The 17,285-nt window shown below is 37.9% G+C and overlaps 1 protein-coding gene across 3 annotated transcripts in view; it reads left to right on the top strand.

Moving 5' to 3' along the window:
• Positions 1-17,285, top strand: part of BLTP3B (bridge-like lipid transfer protein family member 3B) — a 60,032-nt gene that overhangs the window by 31,695 nt on the left and 11,052 nt on the right. For all 3 annotated transcript variants that reach the window (XM_087766723.1, XM_087766724.1, XM_087766725.1), the window contains 8 exons: positions 2,972-3,154; positions 3,258-3,376; positions 5,248-5,389; positions 6,155-6,348; positions 8,319-9,817; positions 10,256-10,431; positions 11,860-11,996; positions 13,598-13,748. In XM_087766723.1, coding sequence (XP_087622849.1) covers positions 2,972-3,154; positions 3,258-3,376; positions 5,248-5,389; positions 6,155-6,348; positions 8,319-9,817; positions 10,256-10,431; positions 11,860-11,996; positions 13,598-13,748 — 2,601 coding nt within the window. The remainder of the gene's footprint in view (positions 1-2,971; positions 3,155-3,257; positions 3,377-5,247; positions 5,390-6,154; positions 6,349-8,318; positions 9,818-10,255; positions 10,432-11,859; positions 11,997-13,597; positions 13,749-17,285) is intronic.

Below are 17,285 nucleotides of genomic sequence, written 5' to 3'. Positions count from 1 at the left end.
GTCCACCTCACTGTGTACTCACCTAGTCAGTACTTCATCATTTTGTCACTGAGCATGTTACAGAGAGTGTTGAAGCCTTGCTAAAGTTGAAGTAAACGACATCCGCTGCTCTCCCCTCATCCATCAAGCCAGTCATCTCATAGAAGGCTGTAAAGTTCATCAGGCGTGATTTCTCCATCATAAATCCATGCATGTGTACTCCCACTCACTTTCCTGTCCTTAATGTATTTTGAAATGGTTTCCAGGATTATCTGCTCCTGTTTCCTTCTGTTACCTTCCTCCATTACCTTCTTTGAGGTGAGGCTGACCAGCCTGTTGTTCTTTTCATCCTCCTTGAAGATAGGAATGACATTCAATTTTTTCCAGTCCTCAGGAACCTTTCCTGATCACTATTCAATGGTAACCTTTCAAAGATAATTCAGAGTGGCCTCCCCATGACGTTGGCCAGCTCTCTCAGCACTTGGTTGCATCTCATCAGGATCCCATGGACTGGTGCATGTCTGAGCTGTTTAAATGTTTCCTAAGTTAATGCTTCTCTGCTGAGGGGAAGGTGGAAGGTTTCTGTGCTCCAGACTTTCCCAAAGGTCTGAAGGACCTGGGAATTCTGAAGGCAAGTGTTACCAGTGAAGACTGAGGCAAAGAAGGCATTGGGTACCTCAGCCTTCTCCATGTTGTTTGTCACCAGGTCCCCGTCCCATTCAGCAGCAAGCCCAAGCTTTCCTTACTCTTCCTTTTGCTGGTGATACAGCTATAGAAGCCTTTCTTGTTGTCCTTAATGCTCCTCATTAGATTCAACTCCAGATAGGCTTTGGCGTTCCTAACACCATCCTCCATATTCTTTTTGGGTAACCTGATGCTGTTTCCGCATCTTAGTATACTTCCTTTTTATCTTTGAATTTAGTCAGGAGCTCCTGGTTCATCCACACAGGCCGCCTTCCACATTTGCTAGATTTCCTGCTTCTCAGGGTGGACTGTTCTTTGGCTTGGAGGTGATTCTTGAATATCAACCAGCTCTCCTGGACCCCTCTTCTGGCCAGGGTTATATCCCATGAGATTCTTTCAAGCAGGCCAAAGGCTACTCTCCTGAAGTCCTGGGTTGTCATTCAGCTTTTTGCTTTGTTCCTTCACCTTGGAATCCTGAACTCTGACATGTCATGGTCACTGCAGCCAGGGTTGCCCCTGACCAGTTCTTCCTTTTTTTTTTTTTTTTTTTTTTTTTTGTAAGAATTGGGTCCAGCGGAGCACGTGCTCTCTTTGGCTCCTTGATTAGGAGGCAGACGTCAATGCACTTTCAGAAACTGAATGGATTGCTTGTGTCTCGCTGTGTTGTCCCTCCAGTGGATACTGGGGTGGCTAAAGTTCCTAATGAGGACCAGGCTCTGTGAACATGATACTTCTTCCAGTTGTCTGAAGAGAGCCTCATCATCTTGCTAATCAGATGGTCTGTAGCAGACATCCACCACGACATCATCTATGTTGGTCTGCCCTCTAATCCCAACCTGTAAGTGCTCAGCTGGCTGATCATTCATCCCAAGACAGAGCTCCATGTGTTCCCACTGATCTCACTGAAGGGGCAACTCACCCCACTTGCCTTCATAGCCTGTGCTTCCCAAAGAGCCTGTGTCCATTCTTTGCAGCACTTCATTGTGTGTGTGCTATCTCACTAAGTCTCTGTGATCCCAATGAGATCATAGCCCTGCAACTGCATGCAGATCTCTAATTCCTCCTGCTCCCACATGTTCCTCATGCTGCATGTGTTAGTGTGCAAGCACTTCAGAGAGGCACCTGCCCATACTGACTTCCCAGAAGGAGTATGAGAGCTTTCCCTATAATGCTGCTGTCCTGTAGGTACTTCAGTGTTTATGTGTGTATGCTTGGGGTGACCCCACTTCAGCCCTGTTTTGGAGAATCCCAGCTTCATGGACTTGAATTTAATGTATCTGCCCACTTGTTCTCTTTCTGTTTTCTTCCCTCTTCCTTTCTCTTCTTCCTTAGCTAGAAGGATGTGAATAACCATCAAAAGGCTGTGAGGCAGGACGGTGGGGAAAAATGAAATCTCTTGTTATACCCCCCCCCCCCCCCCCCAAGTTTCTTCCATGTTGAAATCTTTGCATTTAGACTTGAAATCACAATTTTTTCCCAAAGCATTTTCCTATTTTAGTAGCAACCATATCTGCTCATCCCCAGTGTAAGTATTCAAAACCTCTTTAAGCCCCAAATAAAGTAAGTTTTCACATGCTGGTATTTAAAGAGTGATGTACCACTTGATAGAAGTTATTTGTATTGCATCCCTATTATTGAACAGGTTAGTAGACTGTCTTCACAGGGACTGTTTGAAGAGCTCTCAATTTCTTTCAGAGGTTTAAATGCTTGACCAACAGAAACATGTTAGGAATAAAAGAATTTCCACTGGGCTTGATTTTTGAGGCTGGTCATGCTGCAGCACTGATTGAACTTACCTTCTTGTTTGTGTGCCATAAAGGTGCTAGAGAGCCAAGACAAAAAGAATACATTTCTGGAAAGGGACCAGGAACTTCTTAGGACACAGTTCTGGCAGGAAAGATAAGCTTGGAAAAAGTGAGCATGAGAACATTGTTCTGTTACTTGCTCTCACCATTTTTTTTTCTTCAATTAAACATTTTTTTTTGCATGTTCTCACATATGATATCAATGTGTCATCAAATCTCTCTGAACTGGAAATATTCAGTGATATTTTGAGCATTAGTTAGTGGTGCTAAAAGTCAGGTGGCAATGTTATATTGTTTTCTGAGTGATTTTGTTAAGCAGTGAGACTGTTTTTATGTAATATATAACTTCTGTTTTAATGTGTTATAACTTCTGTTGTTTCATAGTTACAGCATGCAATGAGATTATATTTTGAAGAATAATTGTGAAATAATGGAAACTTGTTATCCAGTTAGAAGCAAACTTTCAAATGAGTTAATATTTCCCCTATTCCTCTTATTTGCAGGAGACAGCTGCAATCACTGGATGCATTATAGCGATGCCACTAAAACCAGAAGTGGATGGGCCAAAGAATTATTAAATGAATTCAAAAGCAATGTTGAATTGCTTAAGCAGGCTGTGAAGGACCAGGTCATAGATTCTCCTCCCAAATCACCACCTGCTGTATCTTCTCAGAACCTACAAACAGGTACTTTGTTTGCATCGCTAATGCTCTAATTCCATTAAATGTTAAAACTTTTCTAAAAAAAGACCGTTCTTTTCAATGATTCCATCACTATTCTTTCCTACAGGCAAAGAACAGATACCGAAAGGAACATCTAGGGCTTCCTCTGTATCTTCCCAACAACCAAAGGGCAAACTGATGTCTAGTCCTATTGTGGTTAGACTTGCAGATTTCAATATATATCAGGTACATTTCTTCAAGTTAGTAAAACTGGGGCTACTTCGCCCTTGACTGTTACGTAACTACGGTTTTTAAGGGACAGTTCTGAAGCCCATTGAAATTAATAGAAGTCTTTACATTCATTATTGGATTAGACCTTTATGGGCCTGCTTCTGCTCTGTTAAAATTGGTGGATATTTTCTTATCAACTTTATATTAGATGATACCCTATCACAGTTATGTTTTGGATCCAAGTTCTACTGTTCCCCAAATCCTGACATTTGGAATTTCATCTTTTCATTGTACTATGTTAGGTACCCAATATTTTAATATGAGGTTTTTATATTTCATGCTTTTTGTGTTGTTATCTTTTTCAAAGTACATGTTTTGTTTTGTTTTTTTAAATGTTAAATTAAGAGGTTTTTAATTTTTTTCTCTAGCCTCTGCCTCCCCCAGTGATACTTTGAGTAGACACTTTGACCATTCTTCCCCCCTCCTTTTTTCTTGCCTGTCCCCCCCATTTGTTTGAGTGAGTAGTTTGAGTTGCTGGTTGTGGTCCAGATTCACTCTTTGGTGCAGATAGGATGCAAGTGGAATAGAGAAGGAGTATCTCTCTAAGGCAGAATGGTAGTGTTACAGGAGTATCTACTCTAAATTTCAGGTCCTAACAAAAATGCTTACTGTGTTCCCTTAGTCATTGTGACTTCTACTTGTTCCAATTTTCAATGCTTTTTTGCTATATCACTTCTGGTGGAGTGGGAGGTTGCAGCTTGCTGTTAGGAGCCTTCATCTGGGTTTGAAGAGGTTTTATGATATAATTTGTACTGTTGGTTTTTTCATTTGCCTTCTACTCTTCAGATGCTTGTCTCTTCCTCCTCCCTACACAAATACATTTTCAATTTTTTTAAATTGTCGTTATTTCTATACAATTTACAAAAAGCTATTTTTCTAAATAGATCTGTTATTACTTGGATTTTTGTGTGTGTTAATACAGAGATGTTTGCAGCTTGAAAACAGCTACATAGAGTGAAGCAGGCTTATAAAGGTTATATATTTATTATTTCCAGTGAAACTAATACAAGTAGACATCATCATGTATTCAATATTAATAAGTTGGCTAATTTCGGACTAGCAGTCTGACCTACTAAGCGTTGGATGAAAGAGCTTTGTTTTGACAACATACTTTTTAAACTAGGGTACATTCCAAGAAATTTATGGTCAAATATATATATCAAAAGGTGATCTCTTTCTTGTTTCATAATTTACATTGGAAGGAAACAGAAATGGAGGATTACTGTTCTAGAGTGTCTTGATTCTCCTGTGAAGTAGACCTTTGGGCATAGCCAAGCATGCATATCTCTGCCAGGTGCATGCTGAACACCTTGCTTAGCAGTATACAGTCGAGAGTTGGCCCATGTACTGGAATCTGTCCTTATGACAGTACAAGGACTTCGTAACACTTGTGCAATAAACTTATCTAGTTTACCTATCCCTTATCATCTAGATATGGGATCCTTTTGGACAGATGGTATGCAAATATACCATGTCCTAGCATAATTGCTTATACAGGAGCTGTAGTGTTTGCAATAAAGATATTGGATCATTCTAGGCTTCTACTGTATGTCTTTGAAAGTGACCTGCTGCCTCCTGCCTCACATGAAGGAAGGGGATCTGGTACCGTTAATACTATATAGTTTTCTTGTGAAACTGTTCTATGCGGATTGCTTCTACTACAAGGCAACTAGGTGTTTCTCATTGTCAGCACTTTGTGTAGTTGGGGATCTACATCTGAGAGCAGTGGAATGTTATCCTACTAGGGGCAGTGCCTTGCAACTACAAATGCTTAATGAATCATAAAAATGTAATGTATTAATGAAATTAATCTTTTATCTTTACAGGTTTCAACAGCAGACCAGTGTCGTTCTTCCCCTAAAGCTCTGATCTCTTGCAATAAAAAGTCACTTTATCTTCCACCAGAAATGCCAGCTATTCATATTGAATTCACTGAATATTACTACCCAGATGGAAAGGACTTTCCTAGTAAGGCTTTTTTTTTTGTACTGGACCATAAATTTTGTGTTACTTTCACCTTTATGAAGCTTAATACTGGTTCCAGGTTGACAATTAGAAATAGGTAACGGCTTTCTAAAATGGAAGGAATACAGCAATGCTCCATTTCCACAGTGCTTGCTCCTGCCAAACTCCTATAAATCCTGTTTTTTATAAACATGTTTTTAAGTCTGAAAACACTCACAGCATTTTTACTGACACATAAATTATTAATTCTCCAACATACATGTATTGTTTCTGCGGTTCCACTGTCTGGCTACATAAAAGAACTCAAACTATTGCAGTAGTGCCTAAGATGCAAGGAAGATCTGCTGGAGTTATTTTTACTTATGTGTTATGGGGCTGGCCCTGTTTTATATACAGAAATGTCAGTGGATTTCTTCTTTATATACAGAAATGTCAGGGGATGAGACTTGAGGACAGCAAACCTCCTTGTTCCTGGCCTTCCTCTGTAATGAGGACATTCTCCTCCTCTCCTCAGTCTTCATTCTATTCTGATACTAGCTTTTACATTCAAAAATTCAGTTACTGGCTTGGAGTGAGAGAAAGAAGCATCACTTTAGGTATTTAGAATATATAACAATTTATTCTTCATTAGGACCAAAGGAGTGGGTTTCCATTATTTCTATGATGTAAAATAGTGGTGAAAATGTAAGTCTGCACTCATTTAAAAAAAAAAAAAAATCCCTAAACATTTTACTTATTCTCATGATTTTGTTTTGTTTTCTCTTTTAGTTCCATGTCCAAATTTGTATGGCCAGCTGAATGCTTTACAGTTCACCCTGGATGAGAGAAGTATTCTTTGGCTAAATCAGTTTGTGTTGGATTTGAAACAGAGTCTTATTCAGTTCATGGCCATGTACAAGTTAAATGACAATTCAAAATCAGATGAACATGTTGATGTTAGAGTTGATGGACTAATGTTAAAGGTACGTAAAGGTACGCTGTTTTTGAGGAGGGGTTTTGTGGTTCCTTGGAAGAAAATGCTTTTTCTCTTATTCTGAAAAGCTGTTAGCAAAGCAGCTTAAGGAATAAATGGACAAATAAATGAACTAACAACCCATGCAATAAGCAATGCTGCTCTGGAAACCTATGCAGAATGTGATGGATTGAAGACAGACATCTGTATTCCATACTACATCATCTGTGTCCTAAGGGTATTTTGGTTTTGTATTGAAGACCTGAATGGGAGTATGAAAAAATTATTTCAATGTGTGCAATGAAGCTGACATAGCACAAGAAAAAAATAGAGCACAAGGGCCCTCCCTTGTTCTTCTGGTTGTAGTATATCAAAACTCTTTCGTCTTGTTAGTGAATGCCTGGAGTAAAGAAAGCAGTTCATCTGAAGGTTTATTTCCTTCTCCAAACCCCATTCTTATTGTTTTCTGTTTCATGCTGGCCCTTGGCTATAGTTGAGGTACACAAGTTCTCTATATGTTTACTCCAGAGGAGTGGTGCTTGTTAATGCAGCTGAACATCGGGCTCTTGCTTCCCTTGTCTTCTCCTTCTTTGGAAGAGAAGGATTATTGAGCAGATGAATTCTGTCCCCGTGCCCCTGCCCCGCCCCCAGTTTGCATTGGGCATTGATTTCCAAGGTTCAGAGGTGAACAAAACAATGAGTCTTTTCGATGGTGCCCACAGGAGAGGTTTCAAGTGTTCTAAAAATTCAGCGTATGGAGAGATGGCTATCTTCCTAAGGTTCTTGGTTCATATTTAATGGAACTTTAAATGGATGTGGTTTGTACTGAATGAAAACAATTAGTGAGAGCTAACAACCAGGCAACTACAAATACAGACTGATCTAATCCTGAATTACTATATGTAAATAGCCCACTAAACTAAGAGAAGGTAAAAGTATTCTTAAATCCCTCAAACCTTGATTGCTATTAATTATTTCATCCCTGTATTAACTGCATTATTTTTATTCTAGCAAATTATGTATCTTTTATTATTGGTGTGCTTGATGTTTACATATCATATAGTTAATTATTATGTAGTTGCATATTTGGTTATTTTGTTCTGAGTCCTTTTATTTACATGAAGAAGCTTCATCACTCCCATCTTTTAAGTGTCTTTAGGATGACTTTTTTACTGATCTTTCTAGATTCAGCATGGAGATGATGTGACAGAAGGTAGCATCACTGATAGCAGCAAAACTAGTGTGGCCAAGGTCCATGTTAACAACATCAGATATAGGATTTGGCATGAAACATCTGTTTCCTTTAAAACTTGCACTAAAGATATGCAAGTTATATTAAATCCAGTATACTGAATTATTTTGTTGTTTTTTAGGAGTTGGAGTATATTTTTATTTTTGTGATGAAAAAAATTTATTATGATTATCAGATAATGGTCATAAAATACCTGTTCTGTAACCCGCCACGTTCAGAATATTAGCTGTGTTAGCACGTTTAATTGTTTCCTTGTACCTTAGCATAGAAATAAAATACTGTAGTACTCAGTGTAGTGAAAAACCCTATTTGACAAATCAGGTTGAAAACCAGAGAATTATAATTTGGAGTTCAAAATTGTAAATACTTGGAACACTTGAAGAAACTTTCTGCCAAGCTGTTTCTGAGTTGCAGAAATCAGACACTTCAGCCTAATATAGCTGACCTAAATCTAAATCTTTCAGACAAGAAAAGCCTGAGACCCTTATGTTTTTGTACAAACATTGAGTTTTAGATGCCACAGCATCCTTCTTAAAAATGGGAGGAAATACAAATGGTAATCTGTGAGCCTGATTTATCTCTGTTCTGTGTTAGTATACTTGAGTTCTCATAAAATTATAATTATATTCCTTTATTTTAGCTGTCATGGAGATGACTTTGTTTCTTTAATTGTATACCTTCTTAATCTACATATTTTTAACAAGACAAAATATATTTATGTCTTGCAGTTCATCATCCCATCTGAAAACAAACCTGAAATTCATAAAGATCAACCTCGTGCACTTTCCATTCAAAGTTCAGAGATGATTGCTACGAATACAAGATACTCGGCAAACTGCAGACACTCTGATCTAGAAGCTTTGTTTCAGAACTTCAAAGACTGTGAATTTTTCAGTAGAACTTTCACCACTTTTCCTAAGTCCCAGAAGAATTTTAATCTTTTGCATCCAATCTTCCAAAGACATGCTCATGAACAAGATACTAAAATGCATGATGTTTATAAAGGTTATATCATCCCAAAATTGAATAAATATGCATTAAAGACATCTGCATCTACTGATGTTTGGGCCTTGCATTTTTCCCAGTTTTGGATAGATTATGAAGGAACGAAAAGTGGGAAGGGCCGACCAATAAGCTTTGTGGACTCATTCCCACTTTCACTTTGGATTTGCCAGCCAGTAAGATTTGCAAAGTCACAAAAAGAGCTTTTATCGCATAATCAGACAGCTTTAAACATTCCAAAAAGTGAATCTAGTGATCTTGCTAATAGACTGCAACGTAAAAAACTTCTAAAGGAATATTACAGCAGTGAAACGGAGCCCTTGACCAATAGCATTCAAATGTCAGACACTTCAGGAGTGCTTTCTGAAACCTCTTCCTCTGATGCAGATGTACATGTTCTTGTCCATGTTCAAAAACACGTAAGCGTGCAGCTGAATCATTACCAGTATCTTTTTTTGCTGTTTCTCCATGAATCTCTTGTGTTGCTCCTGGAAAACTTGAGGAATGATGTAGAAGCAGTGACAGGAGAACCTGCAAAGCAAACAGATGTCTGCATCGGGTTCCTACTGAAAAGTGCAGAACTAGCCTTACTACTCCATCCAGTGACTCAGGGAAACCCTTGTAAGTCTCCACTTGTGGAAGAAGGAAGTCCAGTGGCACCAGAACTCTCCCCTTTGGGAAATGGGGAAGCTCATACTTCAGAGAGTAAATTAGTTGGCAATAAGATAGTGCAAGCTGGTATTACTAATTTTGATTATGTAAATGACTGCAAGCCTCTGAATGCTGAAGATAATAAAGGAATTTTAATAGATCCTCTTTTGTTTAAATCAGACAGTAATATGGATTTTCAGAAAGGAACGTCATTTTCAGATGATGCATCAGATAAAGGTTTGGGAGATACGAGTGAAGGAGGAAGCAGTGGACTTTTTAGTAGAAGTGATTCAGAGGAGGTCTGTGGACCTCTAAGTGAGAAAAGTAGCTTGCACCCTAGGGATTCAGCATCCATTTTAAATAAGAGAGAAGATTCTACTGAATTTTTCATTGATAAAGAGGATGACAAAAACATACTCTCAAATAAGTTAAATGAACAGGAAGGCACAACTGAAGGCTGTCCTAACCAAGTCACTGACTTGGCAACAGAAACTGCCTTAGAATCTGAAGAGCTTGAAATCAACAGAGAGAAAGTGACTTCAGTTAGAATGTTTGCATCCCAGTCTTCATCAAGGTATAGAAGATTTAATACTAAATCATTTTTCCTACTATTTGAAAATATTTATCAATCTTGTTGGCCACATACTTCTAGTAATGGTAAACGGAAGTGAACATCTAGTAGATGAAGGTGTTAAAAGTACATAAAGATATAAGATATGCCGTATTCAGCATTCAATGAAAGCTAAAATTAACTGTTAGTTAATTGATTTAAACTATTTACTTTCAGTTTAAATGTTATGAAATATGTATTGAGAAAAATATTGACACAAATATCTATAGGAACACATGTTGTTTCTACACTTACCTCTTTTTCTTGCCAAAGGATTATTGAATAATCAGAATTTTTTTCTTTCCTATCTTGCCTGGTTTAGAGCAAATTTTTTTAAAGTAACTTCTATGTAATTCCTTTAATTTTAAATAATAATTTCCTAATATCTTTGTATTTAAAAAGTGCAAAGCCTAAGGAACGCTGCCCGTCCAACCTCCCTGCATTCTCTGTTTCTTACAAGAATATGAAGAGAAGTCCATCGCAAGTCTCTCTGGATACCATCTCTATTGATAGTATGATGCTAGAGGATCATTTGATAGAGAGTGACGGAAGTGACAGCCAAAGCTTTCTGGAGAAAGGTAAGTAGGTTTAACAAAATATTTCTAAGCAATACATGAAAATGTTGTTTGTTACTAAAATAACACTCAAAAGGATTGTAGTGCAGCAAATCCTGGAGACTTTACAGCACTATTTCTGTTAGCTTCTCCAGTCAGTAATATGAAGTATATTTACAGCACATCATTTCAAGGGAAAGCAATAAGGTGTGCTACTTAAGTAGTGCTACTTAATTAAATGCTACTTAATTTTCCTTTCTTGAGGAGAGTAAAAGCATTGCAGTGCTATGTTGCAACTCTGAATTAAGCAGAACTGTTCCCTGCTTTGCTTAAAAGCTGTTGCTTTGGCTCTAAGTGTTTACAGGTTTGTATCCTGAATCAGTGTTATGCTTGAAGTGGTAAAGAAGCTTTAATTTTAAAAGTAGATGAAGAAGAAATGGTTTTTCACTAATACTCACTATGCTAATTACCAGACAGATAGATTTTGTAGTCTCCTTGCAGCTTGTTTCTTACAGAGCAGTTCCTAGCTATTGGAACTAACAGCAGGTATTTGTCTTAATTTTTGCTCAGCTGTGCATGAGTGTTTGCTCTTGATCTGAGGGAGGAATTCTGGCATATGGTAATTATGTCTATATAGTCTACAGTGTGGACTTCTGCAATTGTAATGATCTAGTAGCTCTCTGGAAAAACTGATTAAATAACTTTCCAATGTCAGGAAATACAATAAGACGACTTTATTGGTACTTCTTTTCTGATAAATTCTACTGTGAATAAAGAATGACAATATTTTTTTCTGTCAGGTTTCTTTCCAGTCTAGAGCAATAATGAGAAGAATGCTTCACTTGCAAACCTGTTATATATTTGGATTGTAGGAGTATTCCTACATGTACTTACGTGGGAGTATGCCATAAAATACATTTTCCATTTTAAATAACCTTTATGTGTCTTTTTAGCTTGTTAAACAATATTTAACTGCAGGTTCAGTCTGCATGCTTCCTAGTTGTCAAGGAAACACTACCATGATCACTCTAACGAAAATATATATAGCTTATTTCTCTAAACATAAAACCGCAAACGTGTTCTAAAGGCACTGTGCAGTCTTTTAGATACATGGCTTGGAATCTTTAACATTTTTTTCTGCTTATCAGTTTTATATTTGGAAGACTAAAAAAGGCCCTTCACAATTTTTTAAACAATGCATGTAGAATGACAGTTTGATTTTTGTCACTATATCCTGCCTTATTTGCATAGCATCTAGAACTTTTGACTCGCTGTAAGAGGAATGAATTTAGCAGTTCAATCATAAATATTTGTTTAATAAGCCATTCAACTCATCTTAAAAAATGAGTTAATGTATGCATACAGTAACAGACACTGACTTTATTCTTAATGCAGGAGTGATTCAGGTTATGCTATGCTAACTTTGCGTTTTTTCTGATGTATATACGGAAGGTATTACAGCCACAAACTATCAAAGCCCATCAGAAAATGCCCATGAAGGAGGCACGGTGATTGAAAATTGTGATGGGTCATCCCCAGATGCCATGAGCGCTGCTTCAGAGAATGCCCATGAGACTAGTGAAGAAATGGTAATACTATTGAATTCCATTAGAATACATGCTTCAGTAAATTAAACCTTAAAATAGAGCTAAAATGAATGCTTTTAGAGGTGATTTTTCAAGTAGTTCTGGGAGCTTTTGTTAGTACATTATGTAAGCCTGTAGGTCTAGTGCACTTGTATTAAGTACAAATGAAGATTATAATCCAAGTTACACTGAGCATTCTCTGTCCCTGTTATCTCCTCTATAGCCACTGTTGATAAATGATAGTAGCCACTTAAAAATGTCAGAAAATATTTCTGCTTTAGTACCTAGCGATATTTTGTAATATCATGTTCTTTTATGCTCTGTTGAATATGATATTTAAAATGAGCTTTTTAACATCATCAAGGATAGATAAAAGAAAGCACTGTAACTCTGACATCTCTTATATGGAGATGTTTCCTCAGCACTGGTAGCATTCTGTAGTATTTGCAAAGAGGAGCATAACAACTACCCTACTGGGTCAGATCAGAGATGCCTCTTGTCCAGGCTTATGTCAGGACAATGCCTAGTATTTAGAGAAGATTATAAGAACAGTGCATGTAGAGAGAGATTCCCTCCCTGAGACACCATGCAGGGTCCAACTTTTTCCATCTGCCTATCTACTTGTTCCTTGCTGATCCTTGCCCTAATCAATGCTTCTTAAATTATATTCTTGTATCGGTTGAGGTCATGAACTGGAAACCTAAAAGTATATGGGCCCAAAGAAAGACAGTGAATTTACTGAAATCTGTTGTGTGCTTGCTGATGTATTGTCCTTTTTAGTAACATTAGTCATGTAATCCTACCTTTGCTTTAAAATATTTGTGGATCACCTTCATTTAAAAAAAAAAAAAAAGAATAAAAGCAGCTCACTTAAATGGTAGGTTCGTTTTAAATAAATTTTCAATCATCTGTGCATATAGGTAATATGGAACAAACAGAATTCATTCAGATTGTTATACAAATGCATGTTAGCATATTTTTTTCTACTTACTTGTAGAATATAACTAAAAAGTCATTAGAAAAATGAGACCAAAATAGTAATAATGATGATGGACATATATCTTCTGATATCAAAGCTGACTTTTGAAACTGGCTGCTACTTTTTTTGGAAAGATACTGCAATCCAATAAATGGAGAAAAAGGGCTGACTACTACGCAGATAGCCAAAGTTTAGTAGCCTGTCCTGGTTCTTTAACCTGGTCTGATTCAGCACAGCAAATGCTTGGTTGTGCTTATGATATGCATGAAGTTGAATGCAGCATTAGAAAAATTTCAGGTGTCACAGAGGTTGTATGCTTCTTTGTCAGAGTGGGAAAAGTCTGTCACTTTCATGGCTTTTCTGGCCAATTCTGAATTGGTATTAGTAGGTTATAAATACAAGTGTCTGTCTTTGGACAGACAATCGAGCAACCCATTGTCAAGCCAATGGGTACAAAGAAAAGAAGAAATGAGAAAACTTTTTCTGCTTTTCTGTGAGCAAGGGTTATGGATACAAAGATTCTTTTCCTTTTGTGGGGGGAAAAAGTTTAGACAGAACTTAAAAAACAATAACCACTGTAAATGCAATTTATAATCTTGTTGTTTTATCTTGATTTTGTTGACAGATGTCTGTTGTGGTTTTCCAAATATTTGGTGTTAATGGTGAAATTGATATCAGAGGTGAAGACACAGAAATATGCCTACAGGTCAACCAAGTGATACCAAATCAGTTGGGAAATATCAGTGTTCGACACTATCTTTGCAACAGAACTGTTGGTAAGACCTAACAATGAGATCTCAGTGTTGTGAAATTGGAGTTGGAAACATTTGTTCTAAGTAAATAAAAACACTGTATCACCCTTAAAGCACAAAACCCGTTTCATGTTAGTACAATAGCATCCTTTTTATGCTGGTTTAGAATATCTACTCCTAATTTCTTTCCTAATTGCCATACATTAAAAGGGAAGGAAACAAAAATGGAACCATTTCTGATAGTGCACGTAAAAAAAAATGCATTGCATTGAATTCTGGTCGCTAGTCTGTTTTGGTTTTGGTTTTTTTTTTAAATCAAATAAATTGCATTACATTGTTATTGTTTTATGAAGATGGAACTCCCTTACTGCTCTAACGATGCTTTGTTCAAATGTAGCTTGGTTTGAAGGCTGTTTCTTTTCTTCAAGATCTATTTCTCTAAATTAAATTAACACTCACAGTTTAAACAGATTTATAATCTGTGGTTTAAGAAAAGTTAAAAATTGACTGTGTCAGGAAAGGTGAGCTGCAAGGACAGCCTTTTTTTTCTTCTTTTATTTTTTCTTCTTTTTTCTTTTTCTTTTTTTTTCTCCTTTTATTTTTTCTTTTTTTTTTCCTTTTTTTTAAAGCTTGATAGGAACACAGGGTGTAGTTTCATGCCAGATATTTGCACAGCTAGATCAACCAGTGTATTGTCAGAGCTGTTCTTGGGCATGAGTACATATACATTCTCTGCCAGAAAACCTAGTTCACATACTGTGAGGTTTTTTTCTTGGCATGATGTATTGGCGTACCACTTCATGTCACAGTTTGCTTTGCTCCCCTCTGCCAGCCTTCCACACGGATTGCTGGATGCCAGCTCTGTTGCGCTGTAGGGTTTTTGGGGCAGATCCCTGATGCACCTGCTTCCTGCTTCTGGTTCATCTCCGTTCCCAGGAAACAGCTATAGCAGCTGTTGGCTGCCATTTATTTCCAGCCTTCCAGCAGCATAGATTTTCTTCAGGAAGTTGTGCTTGGCAGTACAGCCTCCGATACCCTAGCTAAAGAACCCATTTACTGGTAAGCTGAGCAGTTGCCAGCAGCTGCTGCCTGAGCAGCTGTTGAATGATGTTGCAGTTGCATTCAGGCATCTGAAGGCAAGAGGGAGGTCCAGCAGGGAAGACTCATGGCTGACCTTCAGTTCATGCAGCAGGCAAACTGATTCCTGTTACCTGTCATATCCTCTGTAAAAGCAAGAGGGAGTAAATAGTAAGAACATGCCACCTTCCTGCTCTCATGTGGATCTAAAACTAGAACCTGCTTCCTCTGATTCAGCTGATGGAGAGGCTTGTGCACTGGCTGATTATTTTATGGACAAAAGATTATAATGTGATTGGAATCTCCAAATATTTCCACTTCATATCTCTTCCTTTCTCTTTCCAGTGGGTATCTGGATGCGTGGGCCAACAACGTTATTTTTTTTTTTGTACATCACTGGTCACTCCCATTCTGTAATGTACATCTTTTCTTCTCTCCACTGATCTTTTCTTCTCTCCACTGTAGGGCTGTGCTTTCTGTACTGAGTCAGGAATCTTCTGCAGCCACTGCTACTCCCCATAAATAAAAAAAAAAAATAAAAATTCCGGGGGATCAAGGTTGGGAAAAAGCTTGAGAACTAGATCAAAAGAAACAATTTAAATGACTTAACGGTAACAAAATACAACTAAAAGAACGAGTGAGCAAAAGCGTAAGAAAATATCCCAATAAAAGCAGCCCCCCCAAGACCTTTAATAAAACTTTACTCAAGCGCTGAATTAACAACTGTAACCAGTAAACTGAGGAACTATGCAAAGCCATGAATAATCAAGTCATAATTACTGCTTACAAAGGTGTTATGGGTAAAAACAACCATGTAAAACATACTATACTGTTAATGCCGTAGGTGTAGAAAGGGAAAAGTGTGCCTAGTAGCTGGAATAAGTTTGAAGGCAATGTGCCAGCCGTGCACTTCCGTGCAGGGCTGGCTGAGGGACGATGCCTTTATCAGATCTTATCTGGCAGCAATAACAAAAGAAGGGGGGATAGAATATGGCAGAGGTACTCTGGGAAGGACGGTGCTTTTACTGAGACCTTGTCATGCTTGGAGAAGGGAACAGCAGCTCATAGCAGCTTCCAAATTGTTTAATGAAATTTTTACTCCATCCTCTTTTGACTGTGCCCCTTTCAGATACCTGCAAGATAACCAGGATTGACTTCATGGCTGAGACTGAATGTGTGGTCTTCTCTTCTGCTGTTTTTCTACACTTTGGCAGATTCTTCCAGCAATGATGCAGGCACTCTTTTCTGGTGCGGAAATAGTTAGGGCACATAATGCTTATTTCTTTCTTTGTATCTGTGGGAAGAATATAGATCCTTGAGGGAAACAAAGTTTCCCAAACTAATTGCAGAGACTCATTGAACGGAGTGGTCATTGTTCTCCCATCTGGAGAGTTGTCCTTCCTCTCAAGGACTGTTGGTAGATAATTCTCTTCTGTCTGGACTAGAGCCACAAAAGGTACCTGATACTTGCAGTGTGTGTGCTCCCCCCCCCCCCCCCCCCCTTTTTTTTTGGTGGGGGAAATGTGAGATTTCAGACCTGTGCTACGTTCAGGCTGGGGCAGTATTAGTTGAATAAAGTTACTGCCTCTTGCTATACGTCTGTCTGACTGCACTTAATCTAGAACAGCTGACTAGCCTGCATGTTTTCTGGGATGAATATAGAAAGTTAATTATCCTTCTTCTCAGCCCTCCTCTTACCCCACTTTTTTTTCTCTTTTTAAAGTAGACATATACAAAACAGACACTGATACAGTTCCTCCTGACTGCTCAAAACCTTCTTCCCAGTACTCTCCTGGAGCTGTTTTCCTGGAGATGGCATGTTTAGTTGCCTAATCTGCATAACTTTTATTCACTCAAAGCTAACCTCCTAAGTTTTTTGAATGAATCTGACCTAGCATAGTGTCAGTGTGACTTAGTGAATTGTGATCTGGTTTCTACAGTTTTGATCTGTGCTCCATCTGGTTTAGCATATCAAGAACCTGAACCCTTAAATGCTAATGCTGTAAACAGTTGTTACAGCATTGCAGTAGCAATTATCAATATACTAATGATACCTTTTAAAAATATGTTCACATGCTGCAAATGTCTTGTCTTTAACAGGCTACCTGAGTGTATCCATAGAGACTTGATATATCAAAAAGCTTGTGTCTTACAGATGTGATGTGTTTAGCAGTGATGCCTTGGACTTTTAAACAAGTGCCTTGTAAACCAGATCTGTAATTTCAGAAGGAAAACTAATTCTGTGGTTTTCCTTTATATAAAGGCATCCAGGATAAGCTTTACTGAAGAGAAGCAATGTAACTTGCAGCCCACCAGTGTACTGTGTTTTTCTTTTCTAGTACGTGTCAGATTATTCAGAGTAGGTGATCTCTGAAATGGAGGGGTAAAGTATGCTGCATTCATTACAGTATGCATTATTACTTAACATTAGATAGTACACAGCAAAGAAGCCACCACAGAGGAAACCTGCACTTCATAGGATCA

Source organism: Nipponia nippon, unplaced genomic scaffold, assembly GCF_047370975.1.
Source record: "Nipponia nippon isolate SJK-2023a ecotype South Korea unplaced genomic scaffold, ASM4737097v1 scaffold_3, whole genome shotgun sequence".
In the NCBI taxonomy this organism is placed as follows: Eukaryota; Metazoa; Chordata; class Aves; order Pelecaniformes; family Threskiornithidae; genus Nipponia; species Nipponia nippon.
The sequence above is the reverse complement of the archived record's forward strand: the minus strand, read 5'-3'. Positions and strand labels throughout refer to the sequence as shown.